The following is a 20,961-nucleotide window of genomic DNA, read 5'->3' as shown; positions in this document are numbered from 1 at the left end:
CTAGGTTTCCAGAGTTACAGAGAGATGGAAACGATTTTAGTTCCTCTCTCTATCCGTACAGGTTAGCCATCACTGCCAGTTGCATCGCTCCCAGCCTCTGCGATGAGACAGGAGAGCTAGAGAGAGGCGGTGGGTGGGACCCCCTTCGACCACCCGCAGAAGTAATCGAGTGACTATTTAGCCATTTAGATCACTTCTGCCTGAAACAGAATCGCCAGCTGAAAAGAATCCCGGTATATAACCACTGAAACCCGAGGACGTACAGGTATGTATCTTGGGCGGAGGTAGTTAAAAGGGTTGTAAAGTCAGAAGGTTTTTTATCTTAATGCATTCTATGCATTAGGATAAAATGCCTTCTGTGTGCAGCAGCCCCCCTCAGCCACCCTAATACTTACCTGAGCCCCATCTCTGTCTAGCGATGTCCACCAGTGTTTCAGCCATCTAAAACTCTTTCTCCCGATTGGCTGAGACACGGCAGCGCTTGCTGGGCACTCAACAGAAGGGAGAGGCCAGGAGCACCAACGAGGCACCAAAGAAGAGCAGGATCTGGGATGCTCTGTGCAAATCCACTGCACTGTCAGTGCAGGTAAGTACAACATGTTTGTTATTTTTATTGAAAAATAAACATAAACTTTACAATCACTTAAGGTTGCTTTATGGCACAATGTGTTGGATAGCCCATTCAAAATGAATAGGCTTGAGGACACCATGCATTGTGGTGTGCTACAGTGCAGGCGCACGAGGGTGCCATTAGGGATCACATGCATCATCCCAGTTTCCCGCTAAAACAGCCTAGTGTAAATGAGCCCTGTAACAGGAGTGACTTTTGGGCACAGATTTAGCCCAGGAGATGGGGTACACATGCTGGATTGTTTTGGCGTGGACAGTGATTTACAGTATATTCCTTAATGCCTGCAAAGAATATTCTATGACTCATTTCTATGCTTAGCCCTGACTAGTGACATGCTAATTGAGTCAGGGCCTGAAAGACATTCCATTGTCCTTGTGTAAAGGTGTTAACCCAGGTCTGCTCCCAAAACTCTAATTATGCATGCTAAATACTGTTTATGTGTGATAACACTGTCTAAAGCCTAGTGATGCTCAGAGGTGTGAATAGGTGTCAAGCTGTATGCCTAGGGAACTCAGTGTGTGAAGGTGTTTTGTTTGTTATGCTGTTAATTAGGGAACGTTTAGTAATTAGCCTTAGTGTGTGATTAGGGGGGTGGAGATCTCATTGTTGCTTTAATGCCTTGTACTGTATAAAAAGCTGAGAAGAAACCATTAAAGTATTACATTTGAAACCAGAAGCACAGAGCTGTGTGTCTCGTGTCTGGGGGGAATTCTTATGGATTGGGTCCTGCTGGTTGGAGTGTCGATAAGCTGTCTTGGATGTGATGGAAGGTCGTAAACGGTGGTGACCGTTACAAGCCCTTAGTGTGAAATTATGTTTAGAGGGAGTAGTGCTACTTTTGCCCCTGCTGATCAACTCTTTAACTAGATTTGCATTTGCCTTTGAGCTGCTTGGTAGGTGTATTTAAACAGTTGGTCAGTGGATGTACAAGTGGTATCTGCCTCTCCTGTCATTATTGCACAGTGAATTTTTTAATTGTATGTTTAGTGAAAAAAAAGTATTCACTATATTTCTGAAGTATATATGCAGTTCCCCATGCTGTTTTTAATATATTGCAGTACAAAAGAAAAAAAATCTATTAAATCTGCCAGAAAACCAGTGAGTGCCTATCTTTTTGTAGTAAACTCACAAGGCTGCCTTTGCTGCACCAAAATCTCAAGGATACTTACAGTAGATTTAAAAATAGGAAAACATGGCAACATGTTGAATTGCAGAAATGTAATGGGTATTTTTACAGTAATATACACTTTACTAGCTGAAGAAGGTACAAATATTGTATCTGTTTTCTCCAACCTAGGAAAGATATAACAAGTGGAGGTGATATAACAAGTGGAAGCAGATCATAGCTTTTTGAATTCTGGTGTATGGGTAATATAAGTATTGAAACCTCATAAACAGTATTGTATGCATTGTGGTTAGTTTACCGTAGATGCTAATAATTCTTAGCATAGGCCATATTCATTTTATTATAACAGAGATTGACATGCTAATGGATGTAGCATGTATACATTGACGTTGACATACTGTGAATATAAAATAGTATTAAATATAACTTATGAATTACTTTAACAAACATATGTGTCTCTTTTCTGCAGGGAAGACATATGCAGAGCCAGTAATAAATGTGATACTTTAGGTAAGTCCTCTTTTGACAGCATGTTTACAGGAGATGTTGAGTTTATACTTTATGGACTTAAGGAGTATTACTGACTTCAGAAATGCATAATGTTAATATTTATGTTCAGGCACAGTTGAATAGTTTCTTAGAAAATGTATTCATAAACTGACCCTGAGGGATTATGCTAAGAACAGTCCAATAAATTATTCTGCATATACTTTTATAGGATTAGCTGAATTAGGAACAATGTGTGACCCTCACCGCAGCTGCTCTATCAGTGAAGAAAATGGCTTAGGTGCTGCATTCACTATAGCTCATGAACTTGGACATGTGTGAGTATTACCTTTTTGATGTCAAGAAATGGAAAACGTGTTCCTTGATTGCAAATTTGTATAAAAAGTATAAAAGATAAACCAATTTAAAAAAGATACACAAATCAAGTCCATATTTCACTCTCTTTTAATTATTTAAAGGACAATTGGACCACGAAAAAAGTGAAGGCTGCCATTAGTAAACATTCTGTTTGACAAATCTTAACTTCTAGCTGTTATGCTGATCCAAATGCTTCAATAATTTCTAAGTCAGTGATCTGAATCAAGTATAAAAATCAGATGTCCTCTGACTGCACTAGCTACAGCTGTGCCAGATCAAGTAAAAAAAAAAAAGATATGGCGTGGGGGGATACGGGGGGCAGAGTCTGGGAGTCAGGCCTTTTTGGAAGGGTATGAGTAATGGCAGCCTTTGTGTTTCTCAGATGGCAAGTTTCCCTTATATTTCATTACTGATGTTACGTTACATACTGAATAACTTTTTTAGCTTAAAGCCCAACTGAAGTCCTAGAGGTACATACTTAGTCAAAGAGACATTATACTAACAACCAACATATTTAAAGTCTTATCTCCATTTCCCCCCACTTAGCAGAATATTTATCATAGTTTGACTGCACTGACCAGTACACTACATAATCTAGCAGACCTGGTCAGGCACAAACATCCCCCTACTCTTCCTCTGTACTACAAGTCTGCATCAGGAATCTTGCAAGGAGGATTATGATCAGTACTAATCTATGCCAGCATAGAGCACTTGAGTAGGCGGGTAGAAAGCACATTTTCACTAATAAAAAAACGATTCTGAGGCACTTCCAAATGAGAATCAGTTGCAAAATCTTAACATACAGTAGTACAGAACTACAAAGAGAAAATGTGTGGCTGTTTTTTTATCATTCAGCCCACAGGCGGAACAAGAGAAAAGCAATTGTTTCCCATTGCTGAAATATAGTAGTGCCGCCGAACAGTGACTGCATCTGACAAGATGTAGTCACTGATTGGTCGATAATTTCCTACTCTACTCAATTTTTTTAATGCATTTTGAACAGAATTTGCTGAATTTCAAGCCTTCTATGGCCAGCTTTAGACTTCAGTTAAACTTTAAGAATGTTTAGTGTATACCAATCAATATACGCTTATTGCAATTTTTCTACCAAAAGTATGTTGAAGAATAGATATCGGCCTAGACTGAGAAAGAAATTAGTTTTTTTTATACATTTTTGGGGGATATTTAATACAGCAAAAAGTTAAAAATATAGCTTTTTTTTCTAAATTTTCACTTTTTTTTGTTTATAACGCAAAAAATAAGAACCACAGGGTTGATCAAATACCAACAAAAGAAAGCTCCATTTGTGAGGAAAAAAAATAAAATTTTGTTTGGGTGCAACGTCGCACAACCGTGACGCAGTGCCGTATCGCAAAAAGTGCTCTGGTCACGAAGGGGGTAAATCCTTCCGGGGCTGAAGTTGTTAAAGCCTAAGACAGAGCAGCATTACATTATTTGGCTGCATACAGCTTGTTGCTGTTTGCAAAATGTAAACGTGAAGGAGCTGAAAAACTAATGTTCTGTTGATTAACACTGATGGGATTAATTTACAAAGTAAACTTTTATTTTTGTATTGTGACAGTCTGCTCTAATATCTTGTTTATTACTTTTTGTTTTAGTTTTAATATGCCGCACGATGACAGTTCAAAATGCAAAGACATAGGAATTAAAAATGAATTTCATGTGATGTCTGCGATTTTAAGTCATGACACAAGCCCGTGGACATGGTCTAAATGCAGCCAGAAATATGTTACTGAGTTCCTAGAGTGAGTATTTTTTAAGACCATCAATTAATGTTAATAATTTTAGGTGTTTGCTGAAGTGCATTTAAATCAAAACTATGATTAGCCCAAATGAAAGATAAAATAGCAAAACTGGCTTTTGTTGCAATATTCAACTTCAATCCAGAGATTTCCCTGCAGTGTTTTTTTTTTTCCCTAACGCTAGATGTCCTTAGTCTGATGTCGAGACTTATTTAAATCACTTCCTTTGAGTCCATTTTGCCTTAGACCCCCCCAGTCTGTCTCTGGACTGTGAAAGCACCCCAGAAGAAGAGGATCTGGGCTTCTCTGTGCAAAACAATTGCACAGAACAGGTAAGTATAGGCATATTTGTTATTTAAAAAACAAAACAAAACAAGGGTTTACAAACCTTTTGATTCCCGTCTTTTATGTCTTCCTAGAGTTTAAATTTGAAAAATAACTCCTGGATTGATATCTTTATTTAAAATCTGCTGACTTACTAATAGTTAAATCGGTTGTAAACTGCTGGACTTTTTAATTTTGTACCTGCAAGGTAATGTCACAATGTGCTAGTATGCATTGCATATGGTGGGAGCCGCAGTTTACGGCACAGGGCTCTGAAAAAACAGCATGGGTGGCTGTTCCTTCAGAACCCAAGTGCCAGTGATGTCACTGGCTGCATGTACACTAAATAACTCCTAAACAGTTTAAACACGTTTAAGGAGATATTTACACTACCTATAAGCAAGTCTTATTATAGGTTTATAGGTAAAAGCAAGAGATGGAAGTTTACCGTGTAAGAAAGTCCATGCTACCTTCTGAAGCTCTCTCCCTTATTTACAAAAGTGCCAATAGTATATCTGTTGCTATACTTCAGTTGCTCCGAAAGGAGATCTCCTACACAGCAATCATCCCATCATTTGCCTGCCCCTCATCACTGCTCCTCTTGCAGAATCAAAAAATATTTTGTATTTTGTGCACCTTTTAACAAAATACAACGTTTTCTGTGAATTGATAGGGGAGAGGAGGGGTGGGCAATGCAATTGCTGTGTAACACAGCCACATCTCTGCTGTAGCACAACCACACTATTGGAGTGCCGCAGTATAGCAAAAGCTATACTATTGGCACTGCATCCCTGAGCTTGTACCATTGCTCTTGGCTTTTCAGTAAAAGTGATCACTTGTACTGCAAAATAAAGGTGCCCCCTCCAACTTGCTGCTGCTGGCCATCATGGGTTTCAAACTCAGAGCTTAAAGAACATCTGTTCCCCCGATCTCCTCTGTGATTAGGAACCTGAAGGCAACAAGCATTTTGTCACTTCCATGTTCAGAGTCATTTCCTGATGTCTCCATAAGTAGCACCTGTCACTAACTGATGCTATCATATAGGGGCCTATAAATTCAGATTACCAGCTGCTGCCCGCTAACAGTACATTTAGCTCTGTGACGTACCTATATGTTGTGGTGTACTTTCTGGTTTAGAGTTATGTGCCCCCTGCTAATCTGTGCTGTGATTGGACACAGCACAAATTTGTCAGCAAGTTAAGCCTGTCATTTTGACTGTATATCTGCTGATCGGCTGTGGCCAATCACAGCACAGATCTGTGTGTTTGTAAACACAGGATCTGGCTGTATTTTTCCCTGCCATTTACAACTGAAAGCAATGAGAGAAACCCAGCCAGATCTGTGAGTAAATGCAGCATGCATACACTAGTTAGACACACAGTTAACCCCTTGATTGTCCCCCTGATCACCTATGCCACCCAGCCAGTGCCATTAGTATAGCGTCAGTGTACAGTATTATGACTGATCACTGTATTAGTGTCAGTTAGCCAGTTAGTGTCCCTCTCAGCCAGTATCAGTTAGTGCCAGATTGTCCACCACACTATCACAGTCACACTATACGTCATTGATTACCACCAGTACTAGTATAGAGTCTGTACAGATCAGTATCTTGATCATCATCAGAACTATACTATGTACCCAATAGCTTAGTGTCCCCAAAAATGCAGTGTTAGCAGGATTAGCCCCGAATATTGCTGGTACTGTAGCAGAATACATTTTGGCATAAAGTTATGAAGAAATATGTGGTGGTGATCAAATACCACTAAAAGAAAGCTCAATTTGTGTGAAAAAAATTATATCAATTTAATTTGTGTGCATTGTTGCATGACCGAGCAATTGTAAATTAAATTTGCGCAGTGCTGAATAGCAAAAAATGTCCTGATCATAAAGGGGGTAAAACCTTATGGAGGTCAATTGATTAAAAAATGTTAAAAAGAAATTAGAACAAAATACGAAAAAAAATTAAAAACATCTCCATCGAGCCGTGCACACACGAATGCAAACACACACATAGGCCGTGTAGGTGTAAAAACTGATTGTGCCATGTGATGGATTTCCATAAATGTCCGGAATCAGAGCAACAATTCTAGGGCAATTATTCATGGTTACCTGTAAACTGATGACCTGAAAAGGCTTTTTAAAGCATTGTCTATGGACAATTTTGGGTACCAAATTTTTGGGCAATTTCACGGTCAGCCATATTTTAAGGCTTGACATGTTTCATATCTGTTTGCTCAGTGCAACCACAAATTTTATATTTTAACAAAGAATTGGTTATTATATTGTGTGCACTAAAATCTATTTTATTGTATTTTTTACTGACAATATGCGTTTGATAAACATTTGCACAAATATCGTGCAACATAAAAAATTGCAGCTGCCACCATTTTATTCTCCAGGGCCTCTAATTAAAAAATAAATAATATATATACATATATGGTATCTTACAAAAGTGAGAACACCCCTTTTGTAAATATTTTAATATACCTTTTCATGTGACAACACTGAAGAAATTACACTTTGCTACAGCTTGTATAACAGTGTACATTTGCTGTCCCCTTAAAATTACTCAACACAAAGCCATTAATGTCTAAACCACTGGCAACAAAAGTGAGTTCAATAAGCCATTCCCCCCCCCCCCCCCCCCCCGGTGTCATGTGACTCATTAGTGTTACAAGGTCTCAGGTGTGACTGGAGAGCAGGTGTGTTAAATTTGGTGTTATCGCTCTCACTCTCTCATACTGGTCACTGGAAGTTCAACATGGCACCTCATGGCAAGGAACTCTCTGAGGATCTGAAAAAAAGAATTGTTGCTCTACATAAAGATGGCCTAGGCTATAAGAAGATTGCCAAGCCCCTGAAACTGAGCTGCAGCACAGTGACCAAGACCATACAGCGGTTTAACAGGACAGGTTCTACTCAGAACAGGCCTCACCATGGTTGACCAAAAAAATTGAGTGCACGTGATCAGCATCATATCCAGAGGTTGTCATCATAGACGTACGAGTGCTGCCAGCATTGCTGCAGAGGTTGAGGTCAGCCTGTCAGTGCTCAGACCATACGCCGCAGACTGCATCAAATTGGTCTGCATGGCTGTCGTCCCAGAAGGAAGCCTCTTCTAAAGATGATGCACAAGAAAGACGGAAAACTGTTTGCTGAAGACAAGCAAACTAAGGACATGGATTACTGGAACAATGTCCTGTGGTCGAATGAGACCAGGATAAACTTATTTGCTTCAGATGGTGTCAAGTGTGTGTGGCGGCAACCGGGTGAGGAGTACAACGACAATTGTGTCTTGCCTACAATCAAGCATGGTGGTGGGAGTGTCATGGTCTGGGGCAGCATGAGTGCTGCTGGCACTGGGGAGCTACAGTTCATTGAAGGAACTTTGAATGCCAATATGTACTGTGACATACTGAAGCAGAACATGATCTCCTCCCTTCGGAGACTGGGCCACAGGGCAGTATTCAAACATAACAACCCCAAACACACCTCCAAGATAACCACTGCCTTGCTAAGTGCTGTAAAATAATGGTGGCCACACAAAATATTGACACTTTTGGCCAATTTGGACATTTTTACTTAGAGGTGTACTCACTTTTGTTGCCAGCGGTTTAGACATTAATGGCTGTGTGGCGAGTTATTTTGAGGGGACAGCAAGTTTACACCATTATACAAGCTGTACTTTGACTACTTTACATTGTAGGAAAGTGTAATTTGTTCAGTGTTTTCACATGAAAAGATAATAAAATATTTACAAAAATGTGAGGGGTGTACTTGTTCAAGCTACAGTGCAGATTTAAAAGTTTGTGTGTGTGTGTGTTTGTGAGAAAAAAAAAAGCAATATTTTAACATTAGCTTTAAAGCAGTATTAAATCAAAAAGCAAATATTTATTATATTGCAGCTTACCAATTCTTAGATGTGATGGTTGTATCAGTTTCCCTTTTTCTTTCTTCTGTTTTCATCTGGTGATCCACCCAGCAAGTCTGTTGTTTTTCTCAAGCTCTCCAGCAGAATGCATCAAAAGGGTGTAACTGATTATAAAGTGTGGTCTTGAGTTTGGTTTAAAGTTGTTAGTGTAATTAAATCTGCTAATACATTTTGCACTACCACCACCCCCCTCAGACTGACAATGCTGCTCTCTGCTGTGCCTCCTGTTATCATTCCTACAGAGTTGTGTCTCACTAACACAGGAGGTGTGTTACTGACCACATCACCAGGTAAAAAAAGAGGGGAATAAAAGCCTAAGGCCCTGTACACACGGGCAGGAATCCCGTCAGGAAAAAACATTGCTTTTCCTGATGGGATTCCTGGCAAGCTTTTCTTGCCAAGCCGTGCATACAGATGGCCATTCAAAAGAACCGCCATTCTTTTGAATGGCAAGAACGCGGTGACGTCATCGACTACGACGAGCCAGCGCTTGTCACATTTGATGCCGTCACCGCCATCTTGCTACACCCTACACTATGCCTTGTATGCTACCGTGCATGCGTCGAAGGCTTATCGAGCATGTGCGGGTTTACCTTCGGACAGGTAAGCATACAGACGACCGGTTTTCTCTGCAGGAAAAACTCTGCCGGGAAACCCGACGAGAAAATAGAGAGCAGGTTCTCTATTTTCCCGTTGGGATTCTTGGCTGTTTTCCTGACGGAAAACTGCTAGGGAGCATACACACGGCCAGGATTCCCGGCCAAATGCTCTCCTGGCGGAAAACTGCTAGGGAGCATACACACGGCCAGGATTCCCGGCCAAATGCTCTCCTGGCGGAAAACTGGTCATGTGTACGAGGCTAAAGAAAACAAAACTGATGCAACCACCACATTAAATGATTGATAAGCTGCACTATAATAAATTATTGTTTTTTGGTTTAATACCACTTTAAGGCAAGCATCCTTGTTTAGGATTTGTTTTCTCTCACATCAGAACTTTAGCTATTGAATTCACAGCCACAAATAAGTCTTGCAATTTCCAAGACAAAAAACATTTATTGAAATCTACACATTACTGAAGGTAAAATTACATACTGTGAAATACTGAGACTGATTACTGTATGTGCACTTCAAAAAGTAAATGTCAGACAGACAGATCTATAGATATTCATATATTGAAAGACAGACATGCACAAGAATTAAAGATAATTTGAGAGACGTTTGTAGATCAGATCTTAACAAAGTCAGACACAGACTGACAGTTACGGTATGTAAAAGAAGACATATTTGTGAAAAGCTGAAAGATTGAAAGATATAGAAACAGGTCCTTAGAAAATACATTTGCTGTATTTGAAAACACTCACTCAGTGGTGTCACCCTAGGATGCTTACTATTGATTTAGATTACAAAAAAAAACCTCTCCTTCTCACCTCCAGCACATAGGGAGGAGGTGATCTTTAAAGGCTAAGTTTACCTTTTTTCTACAAAACAGCTTCCCTATGTAGCAATATATCTTTAAGCTCCGTTCACATACATGCGGTCGTGGCTTTAGCGCAGGAGTCCGTTTTCATCGGACATGTCCGCTGGGATCTTTTGGTCTGATGGCTGTACACACCATCAGACCAAATTCCCCACGGACAGGATACGCGGTGACGTGGCGGCGACATTGCGGCGATGTGGCGGCGACGATGATGCGGCGACGTACGCGACCCCGGAAGTTCAATGCTTCCACGCATGCGTCGAATAACTTTGACGCATGCGAGGGATTTCGGCCGAGCGGACATGTCCGATGAGTCGTACTGACCATCGGACATGTCCGACGGACATGGGTCCAGCGGACATGTTTCTTAGCATGCAAAGAAACATTTGCCTGCTGGAAACCTGTCCGCTAGGCCGGGAATCCGGTCCGGTCGGCCCTACACACGGTCGGACATGTCCGCGGAAACTGGTCCGCGGACCAGTTTCAGCAGACATGTTCGGTCATGTGTACGAGGCCTTAAGGCCATACCGTGGCTGCACATGTGTGAACCGGATGAGAAGGATGCCAGTTAACATGTTTTGTGAATCGCATAGGGTTCAAAACGCAGAGCCTTAATGTATCTTGGTTGCAGAAAAATAAAAGTTTTCCTTGATTTTGAGAACAAGGCCTTACCTTAGCCCTTGCTATATTTCTTAGAAAGCTTCATCACTTGCTGGTATGTAGATTTGGGATGGAGAATCCAGTAAGACACAGGAAGGAGTTTACCAGCTGACCTCATTAGCACACACCCTTAACCCATCAACTCCACGCATGCATTTGCCTGGTTTCTCTAGCACCCCTCCAGATGGGCTCAGGCCGCATGCTAAACTCCCTGGGGCCACATGCAGCCCATGGGACAACCCTGGTGTAGTGCAAGAGCCTGCCTGATTGGATACAGAGTGATTGGATAGATGTTGTGTCCTTTTGTAATATAGATTTGGTAAATATAAAGGAGATTACTCGCACTATGCCAAAATGTCCCATGAGCTACTTTGCCACGTGTAGTGCAGCCCTTTGAAATCAATGGGCTGCCCTATGTGTGCCGCTGGAAAAATAAGCCAAAAACCTGTGCTCCCACTACTCTAGGTGTGAATGGGGTCTGAAAATTAAATTGGTGCATTTACACAAGACCAATGAGGCTCCATTCACATCTGTGTGTTTCCAAATGCATGGCAAACCGCACAGAAAATGCATGCTTTGCCATGTGTTTTAGGAACACTGCAAATGTGCATTGTGTTTGTGTTGTCATTACATATTAACACCCCAAAAACTGCGGCTCCAAAAAAAGTTATGACTCTTCTTTGGGGCGATTGTCACGCATGGCACAGCACATTCAAATGAATTGTCCGCCTTATGCGTTACGAGTAAAAATATTTCAACACACCGAAAAAAACAACAAAAAAAAAAACACATGTGGGAATGTGAATGAGGCCTGACTCCCTCCTATGTACTTGTATAAAGATGATCATACACTATGCAATCTGATTGTACAATTTCCTTTAGATTTTCCAAAACTACCGAACAGGAGGACACGTCTGTACAATCCATTCAATCTGTATTCAATCAGACAGGCCCTTGTACTACATAGGTGATGGGAGAGCTAAAGAAAATTGTACAATCAGATTGTATAGGAAGTGGATGGAAGATGGTATAGTAATGAGGGAGGTGTGGTCCATAGTGGTGAACACCCTCTTCTGTAATGCAACAAGGAAGTGAAGGCTCCTGGGAGATGACCTAACAGGAAGTAAATGCTGAGAAATGATCTACAGGAAGTAATTGAATTTGAAATACATTTTAAAAATTCAAATAAACTGACAGGATTTTAAACCTCCTGTTGATAAGGTAAGTGAGAGAAAATCTCATTGGGATGGCTGGGGCAGAAATGGCACTGGAAAACGCTTTGAAAAAAAAAAGAAATTCTGCCCGGAAAGGTGAACTTATCCTTTAAGGCCTGGTTCACACCTATGCATTTTTTTGTGTGTTTTCAGTTTTGCAGAAACACACTACAGTCCATTTAACATGGTTTCCTATGGGTCACGTTCACATCTGTGCATTTTATGGAAAGGGCCAGGGATTTATTTCTGTTTTTTGGTTCCATAGACTTCAATGGATCAAAAATGTGTATTGAAAAATGCGACCTGCATAGGTGTGTGAATCAGGCCTTAGTCAGAGGTGGTGGAGGTGAATTAGGCAAGGCTAATAACACTGCTTGGGGTTTTTGTGCAGCAGAGGTAGTAGAGAGCACAGGACGTTAATCACAGCCAATGAGGAGAGAGAAGGGACAATGCTGAGCCTAAATGGATACGCAGAACATCAGCTAAGGAGCATGCTTGCTTGGGTGCCCCCATAGCAAGCTTCTTGCTGTGGAAGCACTTGGCAGGAGAGAGGGGCCAGGAGTACTGGTGGGGCACCCAAGAAGAGGAGGATCGGGGCTACTCTGTGCAAAACCACTGCACAGAGCAAGTAAGTATGACATGTTTGTTATTATTATATTTTTTTGCCTTTAATATCACTTTAACTGCATTGGCCATAAGAATCATGTTTTTGTTTCCAGTGTGTGTATAAAAATAAGCATTAGTTGCTTAGAGAAGCAGAATCAAATTTTTTCCAACCCATTAATGCCCAATATTATATATATATATTTTTTTTAATATATATTAATTTTATAATTTTTCATTGTAGCACAGGTTATGGGGAATGTCTACTTGATAAGCCCAGTGGACGAGTTTATGAATTTTCACATCAGTTACCTGGTATAGTTTATGATGCTACTAAGCAATGTGAACTGATGTTTGGCAGCGGCTCACAAGTTTGTCCCTATATGGTAAGTTATTGAAAAGCTGCAATAGTTAATGATGCTAAAAAAAGATATGGATTGCTTGCCCAATGCCCCTTCCCTGTGTTTACTATGAAGATGAAAGAGTGGAAGGATAAATGTGTATGTATGTCTTTCAGTTTAAATATGCCATGGTTGTTGATTTTTGTTGTTTTAATCACATCTTTAATTATGTGCTATCAAAATTATAAATAAAACTCTTCCGAAAAATATATGTCAATTTGAAATAAAAAAATTAGACTTTTTTTGAGTAAGAAAGATTAAAAAGCAGTATTCTATTTTTCTAAGATAATCAGATTTGCTGGCTCCAATTTTGTTTTAACAGCACTCATAGATGGCAGTAGGTTTAAATTAGTAAAGATATTGAAATAGTATTACTGGTAGAATGCTAGAAAACTATGGTTTCCGTGAAAACTACCCGTATTTATCGGCGTATAACACACACAGGCGTACAACACGCACCCTAACTTTAAGAGGGAAGTTTCAGGAAAAAAACTTTCCATAGCCCCCTGCGTATAACACGCAGGCACAGTTTACCCTCTATTTTCAGGGTAAAAAAGTGAGTGTTATACGCCAATAAATACAGTATATAACATAATTTAGTTTTGTTGAAACTTTGTTTCATCCAGAATGTATGTTTTACATTTGTTTAGAGCAGTGTTTCTCTGACTTTTTTTCAGTTAAGGCATCCTTTTACCACTTCCCATCCACCCTATTGCAGTCTTACTGCTACATTTATATGTGATCCGGCACTTCTGGGTAGGGGACAAACATGCGCGCCACTGGCGGCTCGCTTCTGCTGTGATTACACACAGAGGAAGCTGATTGGCAGGTGCATGGCACCCGGTGTCCACCGATACCCACCGATTGTTAGGCAGAAAGCCAGAACTGTGATCTGCCAAGTAAGCAAAGCAGATCAGTGTTCTGACAGGAGAGAAGGGATGGAATTTGCGCCCCTGCAAAGTAGAGAATACATTCCATTTTTTTCCCTAAGCACACAGGTAACCCTTTGAGCACCCCAAGTGTTAACCCCTTCCCAGCTAGTGTCATTAATAGATTGACAGTGCATATCTTTTAGCATTGATCACTGTATTAGTGTCACTGGTCCCCAAAAAGTGTCAGTGTCAGAATGTTCACCGCAATATTGCAGTCCCACTATAAGTCTCTGATCGCCACCATTAATAGTAAAAAAACATATATATACCTTAGTTTGTAGACGCTATAACTTTTGCGCAAACCAATCAATATATATACGCTTATTGGGACTTTTTTACGGAAAATATGTAGAAGTATACATATTGATCCCAATTTCATGAAGAAATTAGATTTATTTTTTATTGGATATGTTTTATAGCAGAAAGTAAACTATTGTTTTTTTTTTGTTTTTGTTTTTTAAACTGTCGGCCTTTTTTTTTTAGTTTGTAGCTCAAAAAAATAGACAAAATCGAAGTGGTGATCAAATACCACCAAAGCTCTATTTTTTGGGAAAAAAGGACATCAATTTGGCCTGGTCATGAATGGGGGGTAAATCTTCTGGAGGTCAAGTGGTTAGAACTATACACAATCTTGAAGCAACGCTTTCTAAACTATAAAAAAAATTAAACAAATAATTTTACATAATGCAGCAATATCCAATCTCGTAAGGACACCCAACATTAGAGGGGATTTTTTCTTTCAGAATAAATGCATCTTTGCACACTGGTTCTGACTAATTTTCCAGTGTTTCTCCTCCTTCTCTCTAATGTGACCCCAGTGTTGACAGAGAGGAGAGAGGTAAATAAGGATGCTGTGTGGTCACCCAACGTCATTCTTATCACCCGATTACGTCAGTGGTTGTTAGGATGCCAGCAACTAGAATGTTGTAAGGGTTCGCAATAAAACCCTGTGGCTTTATGTAACAAAAGGGCAGGCTTGACCCACCTGCTGGCTTGTATACAATTTATGGACAATTTTAGGCATTTGCCAAGGCACCCCTGAAGAAACCCGAAGGCAATTCAGGGCATCAGCTAGGTATTGTATATACATACAGTGCCTTGAAAAAGTATTCATACCCCTTGAAATTTTCCACATTTTGTCATGTTACAACCAAAAATGTAAATGTATTTTATTGGGGATTTTTTTGTGATAGACCAACACAAATGGCACATAATTGTGAGGTGGAAGAAAAATGATAAATGTTTTTCAATTTTTTTTTTACAAATAAATATCTAAAATATCTGTGGCGTGCATCTGTATTCAGCCCCCTTTCCTATGATCTCCTCTGATACCCCTAACTAAAAACTAGTCGAACCAGCTGCCTTCAGAAGTCACCTAATTAATAAATAAAGTGCACCTGTGTGTAATTTAATCTCAGTATAAATACAGCTGTTCTGTAAGGCCCTCAGAGGTTTGTTAGAGAACCTTAATGAACAAACAGCATCACAAAGGCTAAGAAACACACCAGACAGGTCAGGGATAACGTTGTGGAGACGTTTAAAGCAGGGTTAGGTTTTAAAAACATATCCCAAGCATTGAACATCTCAAGGAGCATTGTTCAATCCATCATCTGAAAAAAGAAACAGTATGTCACAACTGCAAGACTACCAAGACATGGCCGTTCACCTAAACTGACAGGCCGGCAAAGGAGAACATTAATCAGAGAAGCAACCAAGAGGCCCATGGTAACTCTGGAGGACCTGCTGTAATCCACAGCTCAGGTGGGAGAATCTGTCCACAGGACAAATATTAGTCGTGCACTCCACAAATCTGAGTGGCAAGAAGAAAGCCATTGTTGAAAGAAAGCCCTAAGACGTCCTGTTTTCAGTTTGTGAAAAGCCATGTGGGGGACATAGCAAACATGTGGAAGAAAGTCCTCTGGTCAGATAAGACCAAAATTAAACTTTTTGGCCTAAAAGCAAAACGCTATGTGTGGTGGAAAGCTAACACTGCACATCACCCTGAACACACCATCCCCACCGTGAAACATGGTGGTGGCAGCATCATATTGTGGGGATGCTTTTCTTCATCAGGGACACGGAAGCTGGTCAGAGTTGATGGATGGGAAGATGGATGGAGCCAAATACAGGGCAATCTTAGAAGAAAACCAGTTAGAGTCTGCAAAAGACTTGAGACTGGGGCAGAGATTCACCTTCCAGTAGGAAAACAACTCTAAACATACAGCCAGAGCTACAATGGAATGGTTTAGATCAAAGCATAATTATGTGTTATAATGGCCCAGTCAAAGTCCAGACCCAAATCCAATTGAGAATCTGTGGCAAGACATGAAAATTGCTGTTCACAGATGTTCTCCATCCAATCTGACAGATCTTGAGCTATTTTGCAAAGAAGAATGGGCAAAAATGTCACTCTCTAGATGTACAAAGCTGGTAGAGACATAACCAAAAAGACTTGTAGCTATAATTGCAGCGAAAGTTGGTTCTACAAAGTATTGACTTTGAATACAAATACATGCTAACTTTTCAGATATTTATTTTGAAAAAAAATAAATGAAAACCATTTATCATTTTCCTTCCACTTCACAATTTTGTGCCACTTTGTGTTGGTCTATCACATAAAATCCCAATAAAATACATTAACGTTTTTGGTTGTAACATGACAAAATGTGTAAAATTTCAAGGGGTATAAATACTTTTTCAATGCACTGTAGCTACATTGGTCCAAGCTGAACCAATGTAATTATGTAAAAATATACCATGCCCAGAATTCATTTTTAAAATTGGGGTCCCGCAGCAAGTTATATTTATTCTGTTCTCTTGTCACTTAGTTCCAGGATCAAGGAGAAGTATCTCTGTGTGACTGACATGTTAATCATGGTTGAAGCTTGCACAGGACAGAGTGCTCTCTCCCTGCCTTTAAGTGGCAGCACTGGTGCGTTACCAAACAATTGCTTCACACAGTGCTTCCCTATATTCTACATGTGCAAATCACAGGTTAACTTTGAAGTTACAGTATGTTCCTGAAAATAATTACTTTCACTAGGAATAAACATTTTATGGAGCAGGCTATTACCTTTTGCTTCTTGCAATGTTGCTCTGATTACTTGCAAAATAAATACCACTTTGCTTAACAGATATATAGATGGCATATGAATAGATAATATATTACTCACTTTTGTTGCCAGCGGTTTAGACATTAATGACTGTGTGATGAGTTATTTTGAGGGCACAGCAAATTTACATTGTTATACAAGCTGTATACTCACTACTTTATATTGTAGCAAAGTGTAATTTCTTCATTCTTCTTTGTCACATGAAAAGATATAATAAAATATTTACAAGAATGTGAGGGGTATACTCACTTTTATGAGATACTGTATGTATGTGTATATATATATATATATATATATATATATATATATATATATATATATATATATATATATATATATATATATATATATACAGTGCCTTGAAAAAGTATTCATACCCCTTGAAATTTTCCACATTTTGTCATGTTATAACCAAAACGTAAATGTATTTTATTAGGATTTTATGTGATAGACCAACACGAAGTGGCACATAATTGGAAGGAAAATGATAAATGGTTTTATAAATGTTTTACAAATAAATATGTGAAAATTGTGGCGTGCATTTGTATTGAGCCCCACTGAGTCAATACTTTGTAGAACCCCCTTTCACTGCAATTATAGTTGCATGCCTTTTTGGGGATGTCTCTACCAGCTTTGCATATCTAGAGAGTGACATTTTTGCCCATTCTTCTCTTGCAAAATAGCTCAAGCTCTGTCAGATTGGATGGAGAGTGTCTGCGAACAGCAATTCTTAAGTCTTGCCACAGATTCTCAATTGTATTTAGGTCTGGACTTTTCTAACACGTGAATATGCTTTGATCTAAACCATTCCATTGTAGCTCTGGCTGTATGTTTAGGGTCATTGTCCTGCTGAAAGACAGGTTTTCTTCTAAGATTGCCCTGTATTAGGCTCCATCCATCTTCCCATCAACTCTGACCAGCTTCCCTGTCCCCGCTGAAGAAAAGCATCCCCACAACATGATGCTGCCACCACCAAATTTCACAGTGAAAATGGTGTGTCCAGGGTGATGTGTAGGGTGAGTTTTCCGCCACACATAGGCCCGGATTCACAGACATTGGCGCACATTTATGCCGCCGTAGCGTATCTCTGATACGCTACGCCGACGCATCGCATGGAGGCAAGCATTGAATTCACAAAGCACTTCCTCCCAAAACTGCGCTGGTTTCCAAGGCAGAAGTCGGCGTAAGTGGAAGTAGGCGTGAGCCATGCAAATGAGGCGTGACCCCATGCAAATGAAGGGCCGAGGGCCAGACAGATATGTATAATGAACGGCGCATGCGCCGTCCCATGGACGCATCCCAGTGCGCATGCTCACAATCGCGTCAGAACAACTGCCTAAGATACGCCGGATCACTGCCTACGGCGTGAACGTAACCTACGTCTAGTCATATTCACGTCCAACGTAAACTACGTAAAATACGCAGGCTTGAGTTCCCTGGTGCAGACCTTTCCATGTCTGCTGCTGAGTTACACCTGCTTTATGGGGCTTAACTTTACGCCGGACGTACAACTTACGCGCACCAGTCGTAGCCTGCGTCGGGCGCATGTATGATCGTGAATCGGCGTATCTCCCTCATTTGCATATTTAAATGGAAAATCAATGGGAGCGCCAAATGCGTCCAGCGTAAATATGCGCCCACTCTACGCCGGCGTAGGCAAGTTACGTCGGTCGGATGAAGCCTGTCTTTAGGCGTATCTTAGTTTGTGGGTATGGCGCACAGATACGACGGTGCATATTTGCACTTACGCGGCATATCTCAAGATACGTTGGCGCAAGTGCTTTGTGAATCCGGGCCATAGTGTTTTGCTTTTAGACCAAAAAGCATATTTTTCCACATGTTTGCTGTGTCCCCCACATGGCTTCTCACAAATTGCAAACATGACTTTCTATGGCTTTCTTCTTGCCCCTCATCCATAAAGGCCAGGTTTGTGGAGTGCATGACTAATAGTTATCCGGTGGACAGATTTTCCCACCTGAGCTGTAGATCTCTGCAGCTCCTCCAGAGTTACCATGGGACTCTTGGCTGCTTTTCTGATTAATGCTCTCCTTGCCCGGTCTGTCAGTTTAGGTGGATGGCCATGTCTTGGTAGGTTTGCAGTTGTGCCATACTCTCACCATTTTCAGATGATGGATTGAACAGTGCTCCGTGAGATGTTCAAAGTTTGAGATTTTTTATAACCTAACCCTGCTTTAAACTTCTCCACAAATTTATCCCTGATGTCATGGTGCTACTGGTGTGAGCCCACAGGCGAGCAGGTGACACGGGATCCCCCAGGGTGTGGAATCTAAGGGCCAGACAGTATTTTGCCAGGGACCCCCTCACGGGAGTTTGGACTCCCCAGGTCATGACCCCCAGATTCACCCTGCTAGCGAGGAGAGTACCTGAAGACACTGTCAGACACGGATGGATGGAGGGTGGAGCAAAAGGAGAGCCGGATAGCGAGCCAAGGTCAGGGCGGGCAGCAGACAATGTAATCAGGAGAACTTTCTGAGTCGGTACACAAGAGATAAGTTCACGAGAAGTCAGGTTAGGAGAGTTTGCACAAAAGGCGTTAAGGAACAAGTGTTGCTCAAGCAACCAGAAACTGGTCTGAGTGAAATTTAAATAGAGGCACATGGGAGGCTGGACCGGAAGTAGCAGGGAGGAAGATATATTAAGAACCAGGTTAAGTCGGTGACACCCATAGCTGCTAAGTGCAGCAAGAGCTGAACACAAGCTTGTGGAACCACAGGTGCCAGCCGACCTACAGCAGTAAAAGGTAAAACACGTATTCAGCCAATAAGACACAGATTAGCTCTGCAGCTGATCTGTGACACCTGACCTGTCTGGTGTGTTTCTTGGCCTTCATGATGGTGTTTGTTCACTAAGGTTCTCCAACAAACCTCTGAGGACTTCACACATGGTGGACTCTATTTACTAATTAGTTGACTTCTGAAGGCAATTGGTTCCACTAGATTTTAGTTGGGGGTATCAGAGAGAATGTTAAAAAACATTTATCATTTTCCTTGCACTTCACAATTGTGTGCCACTTTATGTTGGTCTATCACATAAAATCCCAATAAAATACATTTACGTTTTTGGTTGTAACAGGACAAAATGTGGAAAAATTTAAGTGGTAGGAATACTTTTTTTAAAGCACTGTATATGTTTTGTTAATAAACATAGTTCTTTTTTTAATATCAGAAACAGTGCAAGAGACTGTGGTGCACCAGTACTGAAGGAGCTCATAACGGATGTTTTACACATCACATGCCTTTGGCTGATGGAAGTGACTGTGGACATGGAAGGGTAAGCTTCTTCATTGTCTCTTATCTATTTTCATTATACAGACATTTTATAAGTACTTTTATACTTTATATTCCTACTGTTCAACTATATTTAGATGCTCTAGAACAACACCTTATTATGTATTGTCTGTCTCTGAAATACCCTTGCTTTTATATTTGCACTGACCAGCATTGTCGCAGTGGCCTTTGTGTGGACAAAGTTGACGCTCGTTCTGTAGATGGTGGTTGGGGACCATGGGAGCCATATAGTTCATGTTCGAGAACCTGTGGAGGTGGAATTAAAACATCTTCTAGAAGCTGCAATCAACCTGAGTAAGATTTGCAAGATATATTATGCATTATTTATGTTACTGTTCCTAAGGTAAAGCTTTAATAATCGTAAAATTGGTACATTGTTCATTGCCAGAACCCTTTCCAACTTGATATTAGTCTGCTATAGGAGTTTATAATTTTTCACACTAGTGTTTGACCTAAGCGCCTGTGCTGTACATTGGAACTCATTAGCCCATTAAAAACTATTTTAGTTTTTAACCAGAATTCTTGTATATAATCTCTGATGCCCCAATGTACCTAGATTGTAAGCTATTTGGTAAAAGACATAGCCTGTTCTGCTTTTGGCATTTAGCAATG

General features: G+C 40.4%; 1 protein-coding gene across 2 annotated transcripts in view; it reads left to right on the top strand.

The window, feature by feature from the left end:
- ADAMTS20 (ADAM metallopeptidase with thrombospondin type 1 motif 20) overlaps positions 1-20,961 on the top strand; it is a 246,153-nt gene that overhangs the window by 113,725 nt on the left and 111,467 nt on the right. For both annotated transcript variants that reach the window (XM_040343882.1, XM_040343881.1), the window contains 6 exons: positions 2,227-2,267; positions 2,476-2,581; positions 4,241-4,387; positions 12,840-12,981; positions 20,228-20,332; positions 20,501-20,643. In XM_040343882.1, coding sequence (XP_040199816.1) covers positions 2,227-2,267; positions 2,476-2,581; positions 4,241-4,387; positions 12,840-12,981; positions 20,228-20,332; positions 20,501-20,643 — 684 coding nt within the window. The remainder of the gene's footprint in view (positions 1-2,226; positions 2,268-2,475; positions 2,582-4,240; positions 4,388-12,839; positions 12,982-20,227; positions 20,333-20,500; positions 20,644-20,961) is intronic.

This window comes from Rana temporaria, chromosome 3 (assembly GCF_905171775.1).
Source record: "Rana temporaria chromosome 3, aRanTem1.1, whole genome shotgun sequence".
NCBI classification, from domain to species: domain Eukaryota; kingdom Metazoa; phylum Chordata; class Amphibia; order Anura; family Ranidae; genus Rana; species Rana temporaria.
This window is presented reverse-complemented; position numbering and strand designations above follow the sequence as displayed.